Source organism: Erinaceus europaeus, chromosome 11, assembly GCF_950295315.1.
Source record: "Erinaceus europaeus chromosome 11, mEriEur2.1, whole genome shotgun sequence".
NCBI lineage: Eukaryota > Metazoa > Chordata > Mammalia > Eulipotyphla > Erinaceidae > Erinaceus > Erinaceus europaeus.
In genome coordinates this window covers 112,694,143-112,718,818 of record NC_080172.1, presented here as the reverse complement: position 1 = coordinate 112,718,818, position 24,676 = coordinate 112,694,143, and the positions used below count along the sequence as shown (strand labels likewise).

At 39.1% G+C, this 24,676-nt stretch overlaps 1 protein-coding gene across 5 annotated transcripts in view; it reads right to left on the bottom strand.

Moving 5' to 3' along the window:
• Window positions 1-24,676, bottom strand: part of PRDM2 (PR/SET domain 2) — a 125,850-nt gene that overhangs the window by 88,736 nt on the left and 12,438 nt on the right. For 4 of the 5 annotated variants that reach the window (XM_060202314.1, XM_007534219.3, XM_060202312.1 and 1 more), the window contains exons 2-3: window positions 16,025-16,142; window positions 13,288-13,391 (exon numbers count right to left, since the gene is read on the bottom strand). In XM_060202314.1, coding sequence (XP_060058297.1) covers window positions 13,288-13,391; window positions 16,025-16,142 — 222 coding nt within the window. Of the gene's footprint in view, window positions 1-13,287; window positions 13,392-16,024; window positions 16,147-24,676 lie in introns of those variants that run through there. The other variant, XM_060202313.1, reaches the window with a different exon arrangement.

Sequence of the window (24,676 nt, the reverse complement as noted above, 5' to 3'; positions counted from 1 at the left end):
TCCACAAGGATAAATAGGCAAGCCACAACTAGAAGAAGATAAATGCATATCACACACCTGACAAGGGATTGTCATCAGCATCTATAAAGAATTCATATGGCTTAAGAGCAGAAATGCAAGTACCCCAACAAAAGGTAGGCAAAATATCTGGATAGATTGCTCCCTGTAGGGAAAAATACACATGGTCCACAGATGTAGAATGGCTCACATCCACAAATCAAAAGATGACAGTGTTGGCAAGGATGTGGAGAGAAAGAACTCTGTTGTTGATGGGACTATAAACGGGTGGGATGCAGTGCCTATGAAAAATAGTATGGAGAGTCTCAAACAGAAAAGGAAGTATCTTAAGATGCAGGAATCAATCCACTCCTGGGCATATAGGCAAAGGATATGAAAACACTAGTTCAAGAAGACATCTGCACCCTTATGTTCACAGCTGCACTAGCCAAGGAGTGGAAGCAGACTAAATGCCTACCAATAAGTGACTGGATAAAGGAACTTACAGGACATATATTCAATGGAGTCTACTCTGCAATTAAGATAGATAGAAAGGGTTGAGGGAGTATAGACCTTTGGTAATGAGTCTGATGTGGAATTACTCTCTTGTAATCTTACAGTTTTGTAAACCATTATTAAATCACATTTAAACATTTAAAAATATGGGACTATGTTGACCTGGGAGGTGGCACAGTACATGGCAAAATGGGTAAAATGCTAAGCTCTCAAGCACGAGGTTCTGAGTTCAATCCCAGGTGTTGCATGTACTGGAATGATATGCCCATGTTCCCATGTTCCTTTGTTCTCTCTCTCCCTCCCTCTCTATCTCCCTCCCTCTTCTCCTCTCCTTTTCCCTCTCCCTCTCCCTCTCCCTCTCCCTCTCCCTCTCCCTCTCCCTCTCCCTCTCCCTCTCACCCTCCCTCTCCCTGGTATATGTTTAAAGTATTCCCATTTTGAGTTTTGGTTCTTTTTAAATTTTTTGCATCTCTAAAAAGTTTCACCTCTCTGGACAGACTTTTTCACAGAGACAGAGAAAGAAAATAGGGTTGGGGGTAGGGAGAGATACCACATCACCAAAGCTTCCCCTGTTCCCCAGTTAATGGGGGCTTGGCTCAGCAGAAGAGACTTCCCAAGTGAGCGGTCTTGCCAGTTCCCACTTTCTACTTTTAAAGCAACTCTTTTTCACTATACACAGGTCCTCTCTTCTTACCATCTCAGTGAAAGAAAACAAGTGACAAAAACAGAAGAGGAAAACTGAACTCTAAAAACATGCGACCCTCATGCATGATTTCTATCTGGGCTTGAATAAAATTTCCCCTCCTAAACCCAGTGTTCTAGGAACTATGTTTAATAATCTCCAAGTGCTTTGCAAATATGCTGATAAACACAAGTAACAAATCAGTTCTAAAATTATAATTTAGAGAAGAAGACTCATGTGGCAGCAGGATCCACAGTACTAAGTGTCCTAAGCTGTTCTGCAAGGTAAGTAATGTGTCCAGTCTCTTGCTCAGCAGCCAGTAAAATCTACTCCTACAGGGGGTCGGGCGGTAGCACAGCGGGTGAAGCACAAGTGGCGCAAAGCATTAATGGACCAGTGGAGGATCCGGTCCCCACCTGCAAGGGGAAAGCTTCACAGGTGGTGAAGCAGGATTGCAGGTGTCTCTCTCTCCCCCTCTCTATCCCCCTTCTTGATTTCTGGCTGTTCCTATCAAAATAAATAAATAAATAAAAATAAAGATAAAAAAGAATGTTTTAAATACATTTTGCTAAGTATATCAGCATAGTGAAATAAGAGAAAACGATGGACTTTTAACATTTTCAGTCTGTATTAGTTAACATTTACTAATATTAGAATCAAAGTCATGAGTTGTTGCAGTGATTGACAGAGTCCCACTTACTTCCCATTAGCATACGGACACAGTTACAGACAAGAAGACTAAAGACACAAACAGAAATGGTGTCAGAAAACTCCACAAAGAAAAGAAATCGCAGCTAGAGAGAGGAACCACGAGTCTATTCCATCTGCCTCAAGATAACAATGTTGGAATGGTGGAATTTACTGGCTCCTAGGTCAATACAAACCTTGGCAAAGAACAAGGTATTCCACCTGAGTAAATTCTTTATGTATAAATATGTTTTGTTTTAAAAAAGACGAAGGTATCTGCTACTAAGTCACATGGAATGATGTGCAGAAAAAAATAGCTTTGAGAAAAATTGGCTACTTCTGTTTTTTTAAATAGCAAACAAAATAAAGATTACACATAGTCAAAATCTTGTAGAGAAGGAAAACTGAACTTATCTAATAAATATAACTTACAGTTAAAACAAGTTTCATCAGGCTGGGGCTATGAATCGACCTGCCAATGCCCATGACCAGCAGAGAAGCAATTACAGAAGTCAGAAGTCCCACTTTCTGCACCCCAAAAATAATTTGAGACCATATTCCCAGAGGGGTAAACAGTAGGGAAGTTTCCAATGGGGAGGATGAGACACAGAATTCTGGTTGTGGAAATTGCACAGAATTATAACCCTCCTATCTTACAATCTTGTAGATCAATATTAAATCACAAATAAAATTAATTAAAACACTAAGACAAGTTTCATCTATCAAACTGCTAAAAGTCATATTTATTTATTTATGTATTACCAGAGCAATGCTCAGCTCTGGCTTGTGGTGGTACAGGGGATTGGGAATCTGGGACTCTGAAGTCTCAGGAATGAGAGTCTTTTTGCATAACTATTATGCTATCTACTCCCACCCAAAAGTCATTTTTAAGGGAGGGGGAGCAGAATTAGACAGTAGAAAACAGACATTCCACCGAAAAATATTAATCCGAAAAATCAGATATAATTTTGTCTGACTTTTTCATATACTTTAATCTCTAAATAAAAAAAAAAAAACGTGAGTATAGAGAGAGCTAGTTAAATTTTATAAATGAAAACCTAAGCTTGAATGAAAGCAGCTAAGGTCTGCTGGAAGCTAAACTAAAATCCTCCACTCACTTTTAAATTGCAATTGCATGTGTCTCATTTTTGAGGATCTAACCTTATATATAATTAGGAACTGGGATGAAAATACATTTTTTAATCATTCTCACTTTAACTGGTAAATCGTGGGTTTCCAAATGTAATTAATTTCAGTGACTGACACACAGAACCTAATCTTCAAAACGCAATATAATTTCTACCCTAACTCAACTTTAAAAAAACTACACACATTAAGCCTATTTCCAAATCTTGTTAATGACCAAGAAATACTCAGCTGACTTGATAAAATAGATATTCCATATCATCAATATTTCTCCTGATCCAACCTATAAAACAGTCCCATTTGGGTAGGGGTAGATAACATAATGGTTATGCAAAAACTCTTGTGCCTGAGGCTCTAAGATCGCAGGTTCAATCTTCTACACCACCATAAACCAAAGCTGATCAGTGCTCTGGTAAAAATAAATAAATAAATAAATACATACATACATAATCCCATGTAACCAAGCAAGGGTACTTGATTACATGCTATTAAAGACATATTTATAAGTTTATTTAAAAAAACCTTATGAAAAAAGACACTTTATATATATATATATATATATATAGTTGAAGAGAAGCCCTCTGTAACAAGCCCAAGGCTAGGTGCTTCATGCATTGTCTCATTTAATCTTTACAAGAACTCTGTGAAATTTGGCCCTTTCTATAAATGAAAACACTTAAGAGAAAGTTGGTAACTTTACTAGAATACTCAAGCTACTGAAAGTCAGAGAGAGGATACAAACCTGCCCTCCACACTTATCCTCTCAGCAAAAGAAGAGATATGCAGACAGGGAGCAGTAGGAAGCCTCAGGCTCTTGTTCTGTTTTCCCTTCCCAGCACCCTACTGGCTATGTGGAACCAGCTTCCCCTCTGCCCCATCACTAAGCAGAGGGGAGATAGATAAATCGCCAAACAAAATAAAACTTTTACCACCAAATTTCCACTTAGCCCAGTCATTATCAAATCATAAGATAATCTTAATCACTAGACACTCCAACTTAAAAATATATTCACAAGGTTTGCAAGGGTTTTAACTTGTATGTCCTTGTCGTTGCATGTACATGTATTAGTTCAAATTTGTAAATGAAAAAAAAAAACCACCTCTCATTCAGTGCAAATGTTCACCCATTCATATCCTCACCTGTGTATCTATCTACCAAACTCAATTTGCAGTAACTAGCTGACAGCAATCACTCATAGGAATGAAGACAAGCCAATGCTAACACTTCCTCACGATATATCAACTTGCATGCAGAATTAAATCTTTAATTCAGTCAAATTAGTCCTCATGCACCTAAAGTTAGAGTTTACAATAATAAAGCCATTCCCACTGGCTGTTCTCTGGACCTCCCCCTCCAAACACATATAACCTAGAGGTCTAACAAACTAATGATAAAGACTCAAGCTCCAGTTCAATGGACCTAGTTTGTCATATTGTCTTGAGGTTCCTTTTCATCTTTATTTTTCTGAGGGTCTAAGTTTGTTCAATTTCAGATGCAATGATGCATACATACCCCATTTCCCACTTTCTGTTCCTGGAGGACAGACACTATCTAATTACATTTCCTGTAGTTTAAAGTGACAAAGGATTAAAGGGGTGAAAGGCGGGTCACATCTCCACCAGTCCAACTTTCAGAATATTTACCTCCAGTGCATTTCCACAACTAATGTTAACACAGTAAGTTTTCAGAAGTCAACTCCAGAATTCTCCCCATTATACCAGTACAGATTTCTGGTTCAAAATACAGTCCATCTTCTCTAACAATGAATGAGAAAGAAATGCTATGTAAAAAAATGAATACTAGTAATTTACCCAATTACAAAAAAAAAAGTTTTTGTCCTCAACATGATCATATAAATGCTTTACTTTCATGTTCAACTAATAATTCCTGAGCTAAAGTCGTAGCTGTATGTTAAGTAACTTCATATGTATTATCTCACTTGTAATCAAATTAATCTGTGAGGAAAGTCAGTTAACCTCCTGTGAAAATGAGACTTATGGACTAAAAAGAGGGATAATGTCATTTTGTTATACAAGCATTTCAATGAAGACATGTAAGAAAGGTTGTACCTTTATAAATTATAAAAAAAAATGTATAAACTCTGCTATGGATAGGTTTAGGTAACTACTACAAACAAACCTTTGGTATTTTCACATGTCACTTGTTTTTGATTTCCAAAATTAGGCACCCAAAGGCTTGCCGAGAACTATAAAGCCATCACCATACAGAAATAACCCTCTTGTGTCTACAGATAAAACTAGATTTTTGATACCAACTACTTTACTCTTCAGACTGATTTAGAAAGTGCCAGAGAGGGGTTTTCTTTTTTAAGAGTTGTTGAATGCTATCATTGTGTCTGAAATATTCTCAATATTCTGGAATAAGAGAAACACAATAAAATCTCACACTTAGCTACAAGTTTCATTATAGTAAATCAACTTGTAGGTGATTTTCAAATACAAAGCCTAAACCTTGAACAGTTTCTCTCAGCCCTACTCCAATATCAATCATAACTAACTACTTTGAAATTGCTTTAACTAACTTTTATCCCTGCAACAATACAAATGTTTCTGGGTTAATATCCCAATCATCAATAAATGGATTTCACAGCTGACTCCCCAATAGAGGTAATGGAATAATTTGCTCTTAATCGTGTGTGTGTGTGTGTGTGTGTGTGTGTGTGTGTGTCTTGTTTGTTTTTACCGGAGCACTGCTCAGCTCTGGCTTATGGTGGTGCAGGGGACTGAACCTAAGACTTTGGAGCCTCAGGCATGAGAGTCTCTTTGCATATCCGTTATGCTATCTACCCCTACCCAATTTGCTCTTATTCTTAAATCAGAAATTGTAACTTAGACCACAGATGTTTACCATTTCCAGACAACCCCAAAAATTGTATCAGATTTGTGGGTGTGTACGCAAGCATTTTTTCTGGACACATGTTCAAAAAAGTCTACCACAAAACAAATGTTAAAAATCTTGTGCTTGTGATTACAAAAGCATTGAACAGGCAACTATATAAGCAAGGGTTCTAACACTGACTTCAAGACTCATAGCTATGAAACATCAACTAAATGACCTGGCACTGACTGTCTTGTGTGGAAACATGCAGGGCAGGTCTGGTATTACATTAGTCCATATGCAAAACTCTGTAAGAAGCTTTTCCAATATTCTATACAGCACCACAAATGTTATAATAACGCCAAACCTCCATGTTCCAGAACTAAGGACAGCCAGTGGCCAGCACACAGTCATAACCTAACAGGGATCCGGTTACTGAACAAACTTCCAAATAAATTTTTGCAACAGACTAAGTTTTCAATCTGCTTACAAGTTAACCTGGTTTGGGAAGATTGCTTAATTCTCTATACTTCACTGTCATCTGTCCTTAAGTACCCAAGAGAAGAACAACTGACCCAGCAATTCCTATGAAAGTAAACTCTATAGCTGGCCTACTTCTAGGAACTAAGTCAAAATTGTTACACAATTTTAAACACTCAACTTCACAGTGAACCTAAAATGCCACTCGTGGCTTCTCTTCTCTGCAAGGCTCAACAAACTCTTTGTGGAAGGGGCGAGACAGTAAACATCTGTTTTAGAAGCCTTTTGGTGTCCACTGCATGCAGATTCTCAACTCTACCACAGCGAGGTAAAAACAGCTATGGATACTATGTAGATGAATGTGTGTGTGCTGCAGTGACTCCAATGAACTATTCATGAACTGAAATTTGAATTTCATATCTCACACAAAACATCTGATTACGTTTGTTTGTGAATTTAAGAAACTTAAAAAAGTAAAAAACATTCTTAGCTCCAAGACTGTGAAAACTGGTGGCAGATTACATTTCCCCAATGGCAAGGTCTGTAGTACCAGCTGATGGATTTATGCTCCTAAACTACTAAGGAGCAGTAAAAGCTTGGTGGTGCTCTCTGAGGGGCTGGGGGTGGGGAGGAGGGGGTCCTGTAGAGTTGCTCTTCTTGCCTACAGGTTTGTTTTTTGTTTAACTTTTTAAACAATATTTATTTACTTATTCCCTTTTGTTGCCCTTATTGTTGTCGTTGTTGGATAAGACAGAGAGAAATGGAGAGAGGAGAGGAAGACAGAGAGGAGAGAAAGACAGGCACCTGAAGTGACTCCCCTGCAGGTGGGGAGCCAGGGGCTCCAGCCCAACCAGGATTCTTAAGCAGGTCCATTAACACTTTGCTCCACATGAGCTTAACCAGCTGAGCTACTTGCCCAACTCCCTTCCCTACTGTTTTAATATGTAATGTGGAAGAGAACTGAGATGGCAATGGTTCCCATTATTCATATTAACCAATTAGTTAATTAATAAAGAAAACTAATAAATTTAGTTTTACTACTTTTTTGATGTGGCTCCAGGAAATAATTCCAGAGCTTCACTGAGCAGGGCCAATTTTTTATTTCTTATTTTAGAGGGCTGAGAGGGAGGGAGGGAAGGAAGAAGAGAGAGAGAAAGAAAGATCATATTCAGGGAGTTGAGCAGTAGTGCAGCAGTTAAGCGCAAGTAGTGCAAAGCGCAAGGACCAGCGTAAGGATGCTGGTTCGAGCCCCTGGCTCTCCACCTGCGGGGGGAGAGGAGAGGCTCCCTTCACAGGCAGTGAGAAGCAGGTCTGCAGGTGTCTATCTTTCTCTCCCACTCTGTCTTCCCCTCCTCTCTCCATTTCTTTCTGTCATATCCAACAACAACAACATCAATAAATACAACAATAAAACAAGGGCAACAAAAGGGAAAATAAATAAATATTAAAAAAAGAAGAAAGACCATATTCATAATAACCAAGGAGTGGAAGCAATGCTAACTGATGGATAAATGGATGAAGAAGTTATAGGACACACAATTTTCAATGGAATATTACTTTGCAAGAAAAACAGATATCGTATCCTTCAGGACACAATGGATGGAACTGATTATGCAAAGAGAAGTAAGGAGTAAAAGGTAACTACTGGCTGCTTTCACTCAGATGTAAATACAATAAGGAACCTGCGAAAAAAACAGCAATCTCTTCAACTTTATAAAATGTACGGTGGTTATCAGGAAAGGGTGGGTGGTATCAGGGATTAGGAATTTTGGTGACAGATGTAGTTGAGTTGTACATACTCATGTATAAGTGTGCAACTATATTCCTGAAATCTTACAATTATGAAAAGTGATGTTGAATAAAAAATTTTGAGAAAAACAAAGACAAATTACACTCGCTTACAAAAAGCTAGGAGGCTACAAACTATTGTATTTACTTTTGAATGTAAAACATTAATTCCCCAATAAAGAAATTAAAAAAAAAAGAAAAAAAATAGTAAAAGAAAAAGCTTGTTAGGAAAAAAAAAAAAGCTAAGAGGAATACCTGTAGTGATTAATACAACCCCCTGGACATTTATTAGATGAAATTTACCAAAGATCGGGAGTCGGCAGTGGTGCAGCAGGTTAAACACGTGGCGCAAAGTGCAAAGATCCCGGTTTGAAGCCCCGGCTCCCCACCTGCAGGGGAGTCCCTTCACAGGCTGTGAAGCAGATCTGCAGGTGTCTGTCTTGCTCTCCCCCCTCTGTCTTCCCCTCCTCTCTCCATTTCTCTCTGTCCTATCCAACAACAACGACATCAATAACCACAATGTTAAACAACAAGGGCAACAAAAGGGAAAATAAATAAATAAATATAAAAAAATAATTAATTAAAAAAAAATTACCAAAGATGGGAGTTGGGCTGTAGTACAGCGGGCTAAGCGCAGGTGGCGCAAAGCACAAGGACCGGCATAAGGATCCCGGTTCGAACCCTGGCTCCCCACCTGCAGGGGAGTCCCTTCACAGGCGGTGAAGCAGGTCTGCAGGTGTCTATCTTTCTCTCCTCCTCTCTGTCTTCCCCTCCCTCTCTCCATTTCTCTCTGTCCTATCCAACAACGACAACAACAATAATAACTATAATAAAACAACAAGGGCAACAAAAGGGAATAAATAAATAATAAAAATAAATAAAAATAAAAAATTACCAAAGATCAAAATGTACCTTTTTTTTTTTTACTTCACAATCCACCAGTTTCCGTAATGTAGTGGTTATCACATTAGCCTCACAATTACATTTCTAGGAATTTATCTTAAGATATTCAGATAAGTCAGCAAATATGTATGTATGGTGAACTCTGTACTCTGAAGTACTGCCCATAACATAAAAATAGTAAAGTTATTTAAATGTCTAACTGATTAAATAAATCATGAAAAGATGCAATGAAATTTGAGCTGTAGCAATAAGCAATTATGTGAAGGGTGGGGGTAGATAGCATAATGGTTCTGCAAAGAGACTCTTTTCACGGCTAAGGCTTCAAAGTCCCAGACTCAATTCCCCACACCACCATAAACTAGAGCTGAGCAGTGATCTGGTTTAAAAAAAAAAAAAAAAAAGTTATGTCAGTAAGCATTCAACGCAAGTATATCCACAATATACTGAAAGAAACAACTGCACATAATAGATATGAAGTTTGAACCAATGCATTTAAGAGGTACACCAAAAAAAGTTTAAAATAACATTCACAAAGATGCTTAAAAATGATTTCTACTTATTGCTGATAATTTTCTGTATCATTTATATTACTCTGCAATAAAGCATGCATTATTAAGATACAAGAATGAAGCCGAATATGAATTACAAACTAAGGAATAGTGCTATGTCAGGGCAAGTTCAAAGGCTGTAAAAAATGTAACATTCTGGTTCAGATCATGATAAAAACGGAAGAGCGGGACACACAGGTACAATCTGTACTTTCTGCTCAGTTTTGCTAGCAACCTACAGCTGCTGTGAAAAATATTTTCCTAAAGACTGATTGAAACAATCATCTGTAAACAATTCCAGAGTCCTGTTCATCAGAAGTTAAGTCTGAGACCCGCAGAAGTGAGTCTGAAAGAAGTTTACCAGAAACAGTTTTAGGATACTATAGGCTGCTCTGAGTGGGGGTGATCAAGAGGAGTTTTACACGCAAAGCCCTGAGTGGCAGTTGGCCAGCAACTCCCAGCCAGAAACTGATCAGAGAATAGTCTCCCCTTTTGAGAAACTATTTATTTTTTTAGTTGCCGTGAACACATTCAACTGTTTCTCTCCTGTTTCTCCCCTAATCAAGGGTTCAAGAAAAGCAATTTAACACTTTGTCTTAAATCGTTTTAAAATGGCATTCCTGCTGAGGTAAAAGACAAAACTGATGAAAAATAAGCCGGTCTTAGGGTACTTTGATGGAAGAACAAATACCAAAATGAGTTTTGATAACAGTTTCTGCTGCACTAATAAGAGGCATTCTAACAATGAAAGTATAAACACTAAATTTTACCTGGATTTTTATTTTCTTCCTTTTTTTTTAACCAAAGCACTGCTCAGTTCTGGCTTATGGTTGTGTGGGGGATTGAACCTGTGACTTTAGAGCCTCAGGTATGAGTCTCTTTGATAATCACTGTGCTATCTACCCCCTATTTTCTTCTTTGTAAGAAGTATGTATATACTGATTTATACTTCGTATACTTTGCCAAACGCATGCATACACATACACACACACACACACACTTTTATTATACAAAGCAAAGATGTAAATGTTTCTGTATGAAACATATACCCATCTGAACTATATCCCTATTTTCTTAACTGCATAAGGAAACCCCAATCTTGACAAAAACTAAATCTCAGAGCCTAACCAGAACTGGCAGTGCCTTAAGTTCTTAGAAAATGAGGTAATATATAGATAGAAGTAGGTACAGTTTATAAAGTGATGTTAATACATTTACAGTAGAAGTCAAATTCATAAGAGAGCATGACTCCAAACTTTAATTTTCACCAAGCAATTATAAATTGGCAATATACATTAATTTCAACAGAAATGAAGACTAAATTCACTGACATTACTAATTTCTATGCCCACCCAACAATAATATCAAATTGTTACAGCAGGCAAAATATGTACCATAAGCGCTTGTGGCGAGAAGCCCAAGGACCAGTCTAAGGATCCCGGTTCGAGCCCCCGGCTGCCCACCTGCAGGGGAGTCACTTCACAGGCACTTCACAGGTCTGCAGATGTCTATCTTTCTCTCCCCCTCTCTGTCTTCCCCTCCTCTCTCCATTTCTCTCTGTCCTAACAACAACAACATCAATAACAACAATAACTACAACAACAATAACAAACAAGGGCAACAAAAGGGAAAATAAATAAATAAATATATATATATATTTTAAGTATGTACTATAAACTTGGGTTTAATACTAATGGCACTTGCTTAAGGTAGCACAATACACACAGAACCAGGACTCCCTGCTTCTCTGCCATTTCTTTTGTTAAGGTTAATGCTAAGTTGGTATCTTTGCTGAACTCCCTTAGGAAACATTCAAAGTTAGATACACACCTTATTTTGGAACATAATTTTGTGGTAGAGATTTTTTTTTTTTAAATAACTCAGTCACTATCTTGCATAATTAGTATAATTTTTTTTTGACTGGGAAGTTTGTCTATGACAGTACTTATACCTCAAAAGCAGTGAAAGAGCATGTAATGTAATTAGTATTGTGGAAAGTCCTCATTTTATTTGTTGTTGTTATTTTTTTATTAAATCTTTTTTTAATAATTGTTTATTCCCTTTTGTTGCCCTTGTTTTATTGTTGTAGTTATTATTGTTGTCGTCGTTGTTGGATAGGACAGAGAGAAATGGAGAGAGGAGGGGAAGACGGGGGGTGGGGTGGGGGGGGAGAAAGATAGACACCTGCAGACCTGCTTCACTGCCTGTGAATCGACTCTCCTGCAGGTGGGGAGCCGGAGTTTTAACCAGGATCCTTCCGCCGGTCTTTGCGCTTTGCACCACGCTTAAGCCGTTGCACTACCGCCTGGCTCCTGTTGTTACTGTTACTATTGTTGTTGTTGCTGTAGGATAGGACAGAAAGAAATTGAGAGAGGAAAGGAAACAGAGAGGGTGTAGAGAAAGACAGACAACTGCAGACCTGCTTCTCTGCTTGTGAAGCGACCCCCTGGAGGCAGAGAGCTGGGGAGTTCAAACCCAGATCCTTGTGCTTCGCACTATGAGGGCTTAAGCGAGTGCACCGCTGCCCAGCCCCTGAAAGTCCTCATTTTCTAAGACCCCCTTGGGCTTAGTCTTCATTAGATTTACTGTGAGGGACTCACAATAAACAGAGTCTCTAAATTAGTGGGTCCGCCTAGCAGTTGAAAATTTCAAGTTAAGAAACACTGCTTATAGCACTGAGGAGGAAAAAGTGACAAACTTACACTGTCACAGAGTGTCTTAATGGAAAATGTTCAGACATTTCCTAGGCATATTTTATTCTTAGGCTTTTATATGTTTATGTGTGAAAAACATATAATTCATGTTAAGAAAGTTTCGTAGGCATGTTTTCCCTCACCATCAAAAATCTTTTTTTTTTTTTAATCAAAAATCTTTTATAGACTATATGTCTATAAAATTGTGAGGAGATTCCCACAGGCACTAATTTGAGCTTAATTCAACAGAAGTGCTGCATTGGCATGTAGCTTTCCAGGGTAACAGCAAACTTCATGTTCCTAACTATGTTTGTGAGACTTTTTAAAATACCCCTTGTTAATAAAAAATTTAAAATAAAGGTTCAGAGTGACCTAAAGTCACAAAGTTAAAGGTGAGAACTGAACCCAGACAACACAAAGAAAACATTTTGATAGCCACAGTCAGGCAGGAGACATGAGTTCTAGCTCTGCACCAAGACTGCTGTCAATATATGGGCCCCACAGAGAAGCAAGTCACTTCTGGTCTCGACCACTTCATCTCTGAAAGGAGTGTGTCAATTCCCTGAACACAACAGGAGCCTTTAAGAAGCTAAAATGTGCCATGTGCTCAATGTATTCACCTGTGACTAGTCCAGTAACACACAGATTACATCTGAAAATATAAGGAAGACCCCAACAATGTTTTGGCTGCAGCCACCTTTTAGTATCTTTCCTGTGACAGACTTTCACACAGGAAGTCAAGTCTTGGCTGCAACACAAAATATCTTGAACAAAGAAATTTAAAAGTGAATTTGACATTTGTTGTTTAGGACAGTCCAGCAGTTTCAAAATACAAATGTAAATGACAGTCTGTATCTGAAGAAACATTTTAACCTTGATAAAAACATTTTTATTTTTAAAGAACATATTAAGGTGACTGCTATAATTTCAAAGTACCAAATCCTGAGAGATGATTACTTCTTGAAAAACATACAGAATTCTTATTTAAAAATAAAAATTATTTCTTACCTCCCACATGTAAACATTATTCTTAACCTGAGATCTTTTTTTCTTATCACCAACAAATGGCCCAAACTTTTTGCCTTTTAAAATTGGTTTAGTGGCCCAGACACCTAAAAAAGAAAAACCAATAGTTGTAAATGTGTGATAGTTACGTTATTGACTGAAAAGTGTTAAAACCAAGTGAGTTTCACAAAACAGATCAAGAAGTTAGACTGCCTAGAGCCAGAAAAGGTGAAGTCAACTCAACTCGACTATAAGTAAACTAAATCAAGCCATTAATACAGATTTTTTTCTTTTTTTATATCTTTCTGTACTTTCTAAATAATTTGTGAAGTGCCTATATTGCTTTAGAAGTAGGAATGTTTTGTGGTCTGGGAGGTGGCACAGTAATAGGGCTTTGGACTCTCAGGCATGAGGTCCCGAGTTTGATCCCAGGCAACCTATGTACCAGAGTGATACCTGGTTCTTTCTCTCTCCTCCGATCTTTCTCAGAAATAAGATCTTAAAAAAAAAAAAAGTGTAGGGATGTTTTGTTTTAAACATTTATGTGTAGAACTACCTAGATGGTGCAAATGAAAATACTTTAAGAAAAGTATAATCACAGTAATTAAATTTTAAAAAATACTGAAGCACACAGTAAAATTTAAACGATCTTTAAACTCGTCTTTCTACTTTACTCATTTCAAACTATCCAATGGAAAGGACTCCCCTAGAAAAGATACAAACTGCAGCTTTGTGTATAAATACTTTAAAATATGTTTGCACAAAGAATAAAGCCCCAACGCACTTTTCAGAGCTTCAGACAATCAATATTTAGTTATGTTCTTCTGTGGTACTTTTTGTGGGTATGTCGACTTTCACTGAACTGATCACAACACAAAAAACAGACTAGATGAAGCAGCAGAATAATAATAATTAAAAAAAAATAGGAACATGCACCTGAAGTCAAGGCGGCCAGCACCTAGGGACACATTCACTGTTCACACTTGAGACAGGATTCCCTTACTTTGGACAGACTTATCCTCTCCTTATATTCAGAAGAGGTTGGACTAGTCCTATCCAGCTAGGATATCCAAATACTACTTCTCTGTTAATCTGCTATGAATCCTATTTGGTAACAAAGGTACTATGTGATTGGCTTACAAAATCATCCATGCTCATTTGAATGATAAATTATAAATGCTCAGATTGTTCAATGAGATTTATGTAGTCTTTATTAAAAATAGATTAAGGGGTCAGAGAGAGCTCACTATATAGGCCATAGGCCTTCACATGCCTGCAGTTGAGGTGGAGTCCTGAAAACATGCAGGATGCAGTCTGTTCCCCCTCTGTCTCTATCTAAAAAAGAGAGAGGAAGAGGAGAGAAGAGGTTCAATTCCCCATACCACCATAAGCCAGAGCTGAGCAATGTTCTGGTCTTTATGTATCACTCTCTCTTATTAACATAAAAATATAATAAAAAAATTTTTTTTAAAAAGAGGAGGAGGCCAGGTGGTAGCGCAGTGGGTTAAGTGCATGTGGTGCAAAACTCAAGGACTGGTGTAAGGATCTCGGTTCGAGCCCCCGGTTCCCCACCTGCAGGGGGATCGCTTCACAAGCGGTGAAGCAGGTCTGCAGGTGTCTGTCTTTCTCTTCCCCTCCTCTCTGGACTATACAGCAACAATGATAGCAATGACAACAATCACAATCACAACAATAATGGCAACAAAAGAGAAAAAATGGCCTCCAAGAGCAATGGATTTGTGTGCAGGTACCATGCCCCAGTGATAATCCTGGAGGGAAAAAATAAAGGGGGGGGGGGAGCAGTTGGAAGGATTACTCAGGGTTACTGAGATAGCAAAATACCAGTGCACCAGATTTTCATGTCTGAGGCCCCAGAGGTAATGGGTTGAACCTTTCTCCAAACCACCATAGGAGACCAGAGCTGAGTTGTGCTCTGGTCTCTTTCTGCCTTTCATGTTCTCTCTTCTTTCATGAAAATAAGGGAAAATGAAATAAAACTATAGAGAAATTACATTTTAAAATTATTCATACACACACACTGGAATGTTAGAAACCTAACTTTTAAAATAGGAAATAGAATATGCATATGACACAACCCAAGGCTAACTTTGACTGAAATTTCTATAATTTACTTCCTTGACCTCGGTTGAAAGATTAGGTCACAAAAACAGCACAAAATACACACAAATTTGGTCTTTACTTAGTGGAGAATCTCAGTCAGAAGCATGAGTTAGGCCATGTCATTCATTCAAACGTCTACTGAGTTCCATGAAGTATCAGGTATTGGATACATAAATATAAATGACAAGTGGCAGCATTTGCTATCAATAGAGAGACAGATGAGAGTCTATCGATTATGAAATAATTATAAAATGTGGAAATATATATATGTATATATAACACATCATAATTACACATATGTCATAGTGAAACCAGAGAGGAGAGAGCAATATACACTCCGTGGGAAGAAGAACCTAAGAAGACACAGAGAAAGGAGAGTGTTCAAGCTGAGTCACCAAAAATGACGTATGTCTCCTTCTGCTTCTGGACCAAAGCTGCAATAGTCTATATCCACCCTGGATTCCTGACAGGAAAACGCACAAATGTCATATAATCCTATAGGTCAAAATGTTAAGCTGTTGCCTTTACTGTGAGGGCTCTAAATTGAAATGCCACAGAAGGAGCCTTGCTGTGCCCTGTTCTCTGTTTTCCCATCTCCCTCTGTGGCCCTGGGACTCACCAATCCGAGTCTTATCGACTGCAGATGGGAAAAGCCTCACTTCCTCTGGAAGTCCACGAAGCACATGTTCAGGTACCTCAGCCAGGGTCTCAGTGGCTGCAACAGGCTCGGAAGCGTTCTGCAAGTCAAAAAAAATACAACTACAGCAAGAGGAAGAAGACACAGTCAACTTTTTTTTTTTCTGGTCCAATAAGCAAATACGTAAAAATAACTGAAACCTGTGGCTAGCGAGCCACAAGAAGATGATGGTGGCGAGCATTTGAGGAGTTGCTCTGATGTTTGTTTGAGTCTCTCAAAGAAACTGCTACAACCTTCATACATGTCTGTGTTGATCTGTTTTGTTCCAGCACCTGTAGCTACTTACAGGCTGTGTCAAACACTGCTACCACACTGCTTTAAAGTCCCAGACAATCTGGAAGCAAAATACAGCGGAAGTTTAGTTTTAAATCAAAGGCTACCACCGAAATTTTGGAACATTTGAAAAATAAGACTTAATATTCCCAATGTAAATGAATATAAATCAGCACAAACAGGCTGGCCAGGCCAACTTCACCCCAGCCAAGGCATGCTTTCATGCCCCCAGCAGTATCTACCATTTTACATGGGCTTGAATATTCCAGCCAATCATACATGCTAACACCTATTCTAGGCCCTAAATGAAGAACATGAATTTGCAATTTTTTTACCAAGTCACTAAAGAGTAAAGTCACCACAATGTCACAAACTTAATAGAGCTTTTTATGTAATTACTAATAGAAGTTGAAACTCAGATTTCCTGTAATTGTAAGATTATATGAGTTAATAGAAAGAGAATATTAAAGCCAGTTGGTAGACCATGACTGCTGCTTGAAAGATTACTTTCAAATCAAAGGAAAAATCAATTTTCCATTAAACTGGTACCACATAAATCCTAAAGTACTGTGGTGCATATCATGAAACTGTTAAGAATGTGGATTTTATAGTCTGAGTGTGTTTTATTTCATTGCAAAGATAAACATCTCCCGAGGACTTTCAAATAATCCAACACAGGCAAAAAAGAAAACCCTAAGTTAAAGAAAAAATTAGTTCTGCCACAATGAAATTCTTATGATGTTATATATGTACACCAAGAAAAGAATATCACTCACCCAAATATGTATACTCACAGTATTTCAACTTGTTAAACTATCACTAGGCTACTAATTTGCTTTTTTTTTTTTTATCACTGCTAAGACTTCACCACTCTGAGTTTCAGATAGAAAGAGAAAGGTAGAGACAGAGGGAATAAGGAAAAGGCATCACAGCAGTGAAGATTCCCCCAGTGTAGTGGAGGCAGGGGGCAACCTTGGGCTGTGTGCCTGAAAAGCTGGCACCGTCCAGGTGAGCGATCTTGCCAGCCCTCAGTAGGATGACTTAAGAGACATAAATCCCACAGGAAGCAAGTCACCACGAAGGTCAACACCCTGTCCTGTTTCCAATTGGAGTGTGCAAAAACTGACATCTAGAAACTAGGGTACCTGAGGCCATACTCCCAGAGAGACAAAGAACAGGAAAGCTATCAGGGGAAGGGATGAGATGCAGAGTTCTGGTGGTGGGAACTGTGTGGAGTTGTACCCCTCTTATCCTATGGTTCTGTCAATGTTTCCTTTTTACAAATAAAAATTAAAACAAAAAGAAACGAAACTAGGGCTCATTTCTCAGACAAAGCGCACACCTTAGGAGAAATGCTTCCATCGCACTTTATTCACACCTTGGCCCTACCAATACCACCAATGTCAAGTTAAATGCTTGTAAGATAAGGGGGATATGAAAAAATCTCTAGAAAACGATCCCACAAAAAAAAGAAAGAAAGAAAATGATCCCACGGTATTAATTAGTGAGTATGAATAAATCTAACACAAATTTCTCAATTCTAGATACAGTATCTTATGTTTGAATGCTTATTATATAAGCTTGATTTTCAGACTGTTTTTTTCCCCTAAAGAGGGGTAAACTGTTTATTGGCAATTAGTACTATTAGAAAAGTAGTGCTTTTTAACACTGTTAAACAAAGTAACATGAGAATTCGACCACTAAACCATCCATCCCTCCCTTAAACAAAGCTGCATTAACCATTACTAGGCAGAATCACCAGTCCTGTATGACCACTTACTGTAGTAACAGGGAGCACTGGCCTTTCTCAGATACAACCCTCTGGCAAAAATTTAAAAGGACTTGACACTATTTAACCTCCCCAGCAGCTTGGACCTCGAACTGCTAACCTCACATGATACCCGCAGACACCATTTGTTGTCGCTTTCTTGAGGAAGTGTTCATTTACAGAACTGTTGCTGGCACTGGAGTGCAGCCCCACACTACACTGATACAGTAAGTTAATATCTCCCAAGAGTCACAGCACAAGGCACCATGCCATTTTTCCTGTATGCACCATAGTCCAGTTAATCAAGAGACAGGGAGGGTTAGTGCTTCCTCCCAGTCCTCCTTCCTCGGCCCTCTCCTCACCACAAACAGAGAGAGAAAACAGAGGACTGGGGGAAAGATCCAAGCCAACTAAAACCAAGATGTCAACCTGTTCAAACCCAAAGTTCCTAACCACTGTGGTGTTTCTAGTCAATATTCTGCTACATATGCCCTGAAAATCTTATGTAAATCATGGTGACTATAGCTGGGAAATGTTTCCTCTCATTTAAATTTACTAAATAGAGAAGTAAAGGTTCTCATACACACAGGTAAATATGAGAAGTAATGGGTATCAACTTGATGGTGGGAATTCTATCACAATACGCAGATCAAATCATACTTTCAATACCTTATGATGAGGTAGGTACAAGAGGTGGCTCAGCAAGTAAGGGACCAGGCACTATACTAAAGGAGGTGCTGTGCTGTCTACCCCTCTTTGTCTCTTTACATGAATGAAAAAAATAGTATCTTAATAATATTGATAGAAAGTTTCTCTACCGTCATATAATCTGAGGACCTCTGACCTCCAATCTCCAGATTTTTATGAAAGCGTGAGAGAAGACGTCACCTAAGGCAGAGGTGGTCATTCACTCTCTTGGGAAATGTGTGGCTTGAACATAAGCTGTATATGACATGCATTAAAATTCTGAAATACCTATGAATATAAAACAAACTCATCAGAGCTACCACCAGGTAGAAAAAAGTAAGGGAAAATTCCTTTTTCCAGCCATGACATCATCTCCCCAGACAATCACTTGGATTCAACTACATATCAGATTTCAGGCTCAGGGAAAAAAAAAAACTAGTATAGCCACAGGCCCTTTGGAATATAACTAGAATATGCCTACTAGCTCTCTACAAAATGGAGGATCCCTCCCCAACTCTTCATCTGCACTATTCCAGCCTTTAGGTTCATGATTAGTCAACAAGTTGTTTGGATTTATATGTTAACTCTCTTTTCAGCCACCAGGGTCCAGATGCTAGCACGATGCCAACCAGACTTCCCTGGACAGACAACCCCACCAATGTGTCCTGGAGCTCTGAACCCTGCCTGCCCCATTAGGGAAAGAGAGAGGCAGGCTGGGAATGTGGATCAACCTGTCCACGCCCATGTTCAGCGGGGAAGCAATTACAGAAGCCAGACCTTCCATCTTCTGCATCCCACAATGACCTTGGGTCCATACTCCCAGAGGGTTAAAGAATAGGAAAGCTATCTGGGGAGGGGAGGAGATAAGGAGTTCTAGTAGTGGGAACTGTGTGGAGTTGTGCCCCTCTTATCCTATGGTTTTGTCAGTGTTTCCTTTTTAGAAATAAAATAAAATTAAAAAATAACAAAAAAAGTAGGGAAAAATTCCTATGCATTTATTTACTTGTTTTTATAGAACCCTAACTTTAAAGCTGGGCTCTGTTATCTAGCAGAGAAAAGTTTTTTTTTTCTGTTTATTTTAGTATCCTTTACATTACAAGAAGATTTAGTTCAATCCACATGAAGCCATTCAGTCACAGGCTAGCTTATTTTATTTTATTTTATTTATTATTGGATAGAAACAGAGAGAAATTGAGAGAGGAGGGGGAGATAAGAGAGGGAGAGAGGCAAAGAGACACCTGTAGCCCTGCTTTGTTACACAAGCGTTCCCTCTGCAGGCGGGGACCAGGGCTTGAACCTGGGTCCTTACGCACTATACTGTGTACACTTAACCAGGTGTGCCACCGCCTAGCTTTAATTTTTTTTTTCATTATATGAATTTCACATGAGGGAGAATGCAAGGCAGAGAAGCCAGAGCACTGCTCTGCCACATGCAGGATCAGAGATTAAACCAGCAACTCCAGGCGTGAGCGTGTGACGCTGCCCCACCTGAGCTATTTCTCAGCCACCACAGTGGCCCACTTTACAGCCCTGTCCTTCCTCTCTGACTGTTAGAATCTACACTGCAGTGGCTACAGCTAGAAAGTGTCTGGAACATTTTTAGAAAACTAGTGATTTGAGAAATAGAAGTTGGTCTCAGTGGGGTAGCTTGCGTACGTAGAACCACTCTCTCATTTTGCTAAATTTCTCCTTTTAAGCTCTAATCACGATTTTAAATACTTGTATGTGTTTGCAGACTTATTTGTATCTGTTTTAATATCTCCCAATAGGCAACTGTAAAGACATATGCTGCCTTATTTTACCCAGTGCTTAGCAATAGATAGGAAGTGTACATTGTCAGTTCGATTCTTGTGTACTCTTGTAAGCTAACTTGAACTTCTAGGAAAGAGACGAAAAGAAACATCCAGTAGAAGAGCAGCAGCACTCTATCAAAAAGGCTTTGCCACAGCTGTATCTGCAGGTCTTGAATCTGGGACAGTATTCTTCTGAGTCCACATAAGAACGCTTTTTAAGAAAATGTGATATCCTCTTAATGCCAACCAACCAATTTACAAGAGAGCCATTGAAAGACAAGAACATTTAAAAGTATCTTTCTCCCAACTGTCATAAACTGGATTTTTTTTACATGTATTCTAATAGAACTAAAAGCAATTTCATGTCCTAACTAGGGTCATCTTGGTTCTTCTGTTTTTGATCCTGGAAATATTTCCCAGGATGGCTTTGTCTGAAAGAATCTGCAACATCTACTCAATTTATCAAAACACTTCTGAACCCCTACAGTAAGGTCAGGCAACGTTTTAGGCATTATATTTGCCTAAATAATGTGCTACTCCAGTGAGGAAAACAGAAAAAAAGCAAAGAAAGCTCTCCAGTGCCTGGCAGTGTTTGATGCTCTGAAGAAAAACTTAAGCACAAGAAAGCACACAGTGGTGGAGACGAGGCCAGGTGCTACTTTTAAACAGAGCTCTGGAATAAGAAGGGAAGGAAACAGAACAGGAAAGGACAACAGTAAGGGCCAGATTCTGAGTTAGGAATAAGCCTGGTGTGCTCACAGAGCAAGCAGGCAGGACACCAACGTGTCGAGAGGAGAACAGATGGGATCAGTGCCTTGTGAGTGCTGTATTCCTGTTAACCAAACTTCACAGGGAAGGGACAGAAGGTAACCAACCACAGGTCAGGACCCTGGCTACTCTGCCCAGAGCTATAGAAAGCTATACATGATGATTGCTGTGATCAGTACCACGTGACAAGGACTTCTGTATTTTCCTAGTGTGAAACAAAAGAACTATTTCATTGCTTAATGAAGTGTGATCTCTAAATATATTGATGAGCTAATCTAGTATAGTCTGTATTAAACTTACTAAGTTGATTATTAACTATCGATTAATCTCATTTACTTGCTATCTCTAACTTCCTACCTCAAAGGAAAAAGAAAATCAGTTAGCTACCCTCTCCCCCAATTAGTGTTCACAAGTCTCTCCCCTTCTTTCAGCTGTTGTTCAATCAACATATACTCAGCACTAGAATGAGTGGCGAAGGATGCCCCAGGAATCTGCTCATGAAACTAAAACTAACAAGCTTGACTGAGGAACTGCTTTCTTTCCTTTTTTTTTTTTTTTCTTTTAATGCCTCACAAGAAACCTCAGAAATATTTCAATTCCCCAGTTTCAACCTTGCTGCTGCGAAGGTTCTGAGCTGTTCTGCTACTGCTTTCCCCACCCATTCTTTCAGCACAGAATAGCTTTCCTGTGCTGGGTCGGATGGGGTGGGGGAACTTAGGGAATACAATCTCTCTTCCTTCCTCTGAGTCAAGATCTCCAAGCACTTTCCAAGAACTGTTTCCTTCAAGCATGAGGCTACTCACAACTTTAACTAACACTAAGGGAGTACCGAGCGAGGATGCTAATTGGACTTGATCCCCAGCTCTTTCTCTGCACCTCACTGAATTACTTCTCTACCACTCTGACGGGAGGTAGGTCCTTTCATGATCCCCATTTCACAGAAGAAACTGAAACCTGCCTATAGTCACAATTAATAAGTGGTAGAGCCAGGATTCAAACCCAGACACTCAGACGTCGGGGATTCTCAAATGCTATGTCATAGAGTAGTCCTGCCAAGCTAACTTTCCTCAGTTACATTGTCCAGATAATAAGACTCCAGAGAACACCTCAGTGAGGTCTCATGCTGCAGTTCACAGACAATGGAGAACTTCCTTTGGAGGATCCACAAGGCCAACACTATTTTTACAACACTAAGAAGCTCCCTGCCTTTCTTAGCCTCCTGTGTGTAGAAGGGAGTTGGGGGCTGGGGGGAGGGGCGGGGGCTATGGCCTGTCAGGAGCTCACTGCTCTGCTGGCTAATGGAATTTCTGACTTTTAAGTTTGTGCCTTAGAATTTTTTGGTTTATGCGTTAAGGTCTGCATTCTAACTGACATTATTGTACCCACTTAATTTTCCGCTTCAGACACTGTACTAGAGATACTAAAATGTTACCTCTGATGGATTGACCTGTCAATGCCCATGTTCAGCAGAGAAGCAATTACAGAAGCCAGATCTTCAACCTTCTGCATTCCACAATGACCCTGGGTCCATACTCCCAGAGGGATAAAGAACAGGAAAGCTATCAAGGGAGGGAATGGGATACTGAGTTATGGTGGTGGGAGCTGTGTGAAGCTGTACCCCTCTCATCCTATGGTTTTGTCAATATTTCCTTTTTATAAATAAAAAATTAAAAGAAAAAAGTTAGCTCTGGGAAAAGCTATATAAATCCCTGTATTATTTATACAACTTCCCATGAATTTATAAATACCTCACCAGGAAAGTTCTAAAAGTACTTCAATTTCTTTCTTTTCTTTTTTGATCAGAGCACTGCTCAGCTCTGGCTGTGGTGGTGGAAAGGACTGATCCTGAGACTTACGAGCCTCAGGCATCAGGTTCTCTTTTCATAACCACTATGCCATCTCCCCTGCCCCATTACTTCAATTGCTAACTTGCTAAATAGCCATAAGCATAGTCCACATATACTGAATCTTGAGAACCACACCAGCTGAGTCAGCTTTGACCTCCAGTACCTCCCATCTCAGTCTGACACCAGAGAGCAGGAGAGAGTCTTGGCACAGGGACCAGAGTGGAAGGTGGAGAAAGGCCGATCAGACCCACATATTTGTGCCCCACCTTCCCCTCTTCTTCTATAAAACTGTGCTTTGTTTGTTTCATTTTATTTGGGGGTGGGGTGGGGGTAACGGTTAACAGTCAACAGTAAGATACAGTAGTTTGTACATGTGTAACATTTCTGTTTCCACATAACAATCTAACCGCCTCTAGGTCCTCCTCTGCCCTCATGTTCCAGGTCCCTCCCTCCCCACCCCAGAGTCCTTTACTTTGGTGCAATATACCAAGTCCAGTTCAAGTTCTGCTTTGTGTTTTCCCTTTTGCTCGTTGTTTCATTTTTTCAATTTCTGTCTATGAGTGAGATCATTCCATATTCATTCTCTTTCTGACTGATCTCACTTCACATGATCCCTCTAGCTCCATCCAGGATGAGATGAAGAAGGTAAATTCACCATTTTTAATAGCTAAATAGTATCCCATTGTGTATATAGATCACAACTTACTCAGCCACTCATCTGTTGCTGGACACCTAGGTTGCTTCCAGGTTTTGGCTATTATAAATTGTGCTGCTATGAACATGGGCATACACAGATCTTTTTGGATGGGTGTGTATGATTCCTTAGGATATATCCCCAGGAGAGGAACTGCAGGGTCATAGGGCAGGTTCACTTCTGGCCTTGTGAGAGTTCTCCAGACTGCTCTCCACAGGGGTTGGACCAATTGACATTCCCACCAGCAGTGCAGGAGGGTTGCTTTGACCCCACAACCTCTCTAGCATTTGTTGCTGCTACATTTTCACAGGAGTGAAGTGGTATCTCATTGTTTTCTTTATTTACATTTCTCTGATAATCAATGACTTGGAGCATTTTTTTCAAATGTCTATTGGCCTTTTGGACCTCTTTTCTTTATTGAATTGAATATTCTGTTCATATCCTCTTCCTATTTTTGGATGGGGTCATTTTATTGTTGTTGTTGTTGTTGCTGAGTTTGGTCAGTTCTTTATATATTTTGGTTATTATCATCTTATTTGATGTATGGCATGTAAAGATCTTCTCCCATTCTATAAGGGGTCTCTTTGTTTGGGCAGTAGTTTCATTTGCTGTGCAGCTTTTTAATTGGATGTAGCCCCATTGGTTTTATTTTTTTTTAGTCTTCCTTACAACTGGATTCATATCATTGAAGGTGCCTATAAAAGTTTGATGGAAAAGAGTTCTGCCAATATTGTCCTCTAAGTA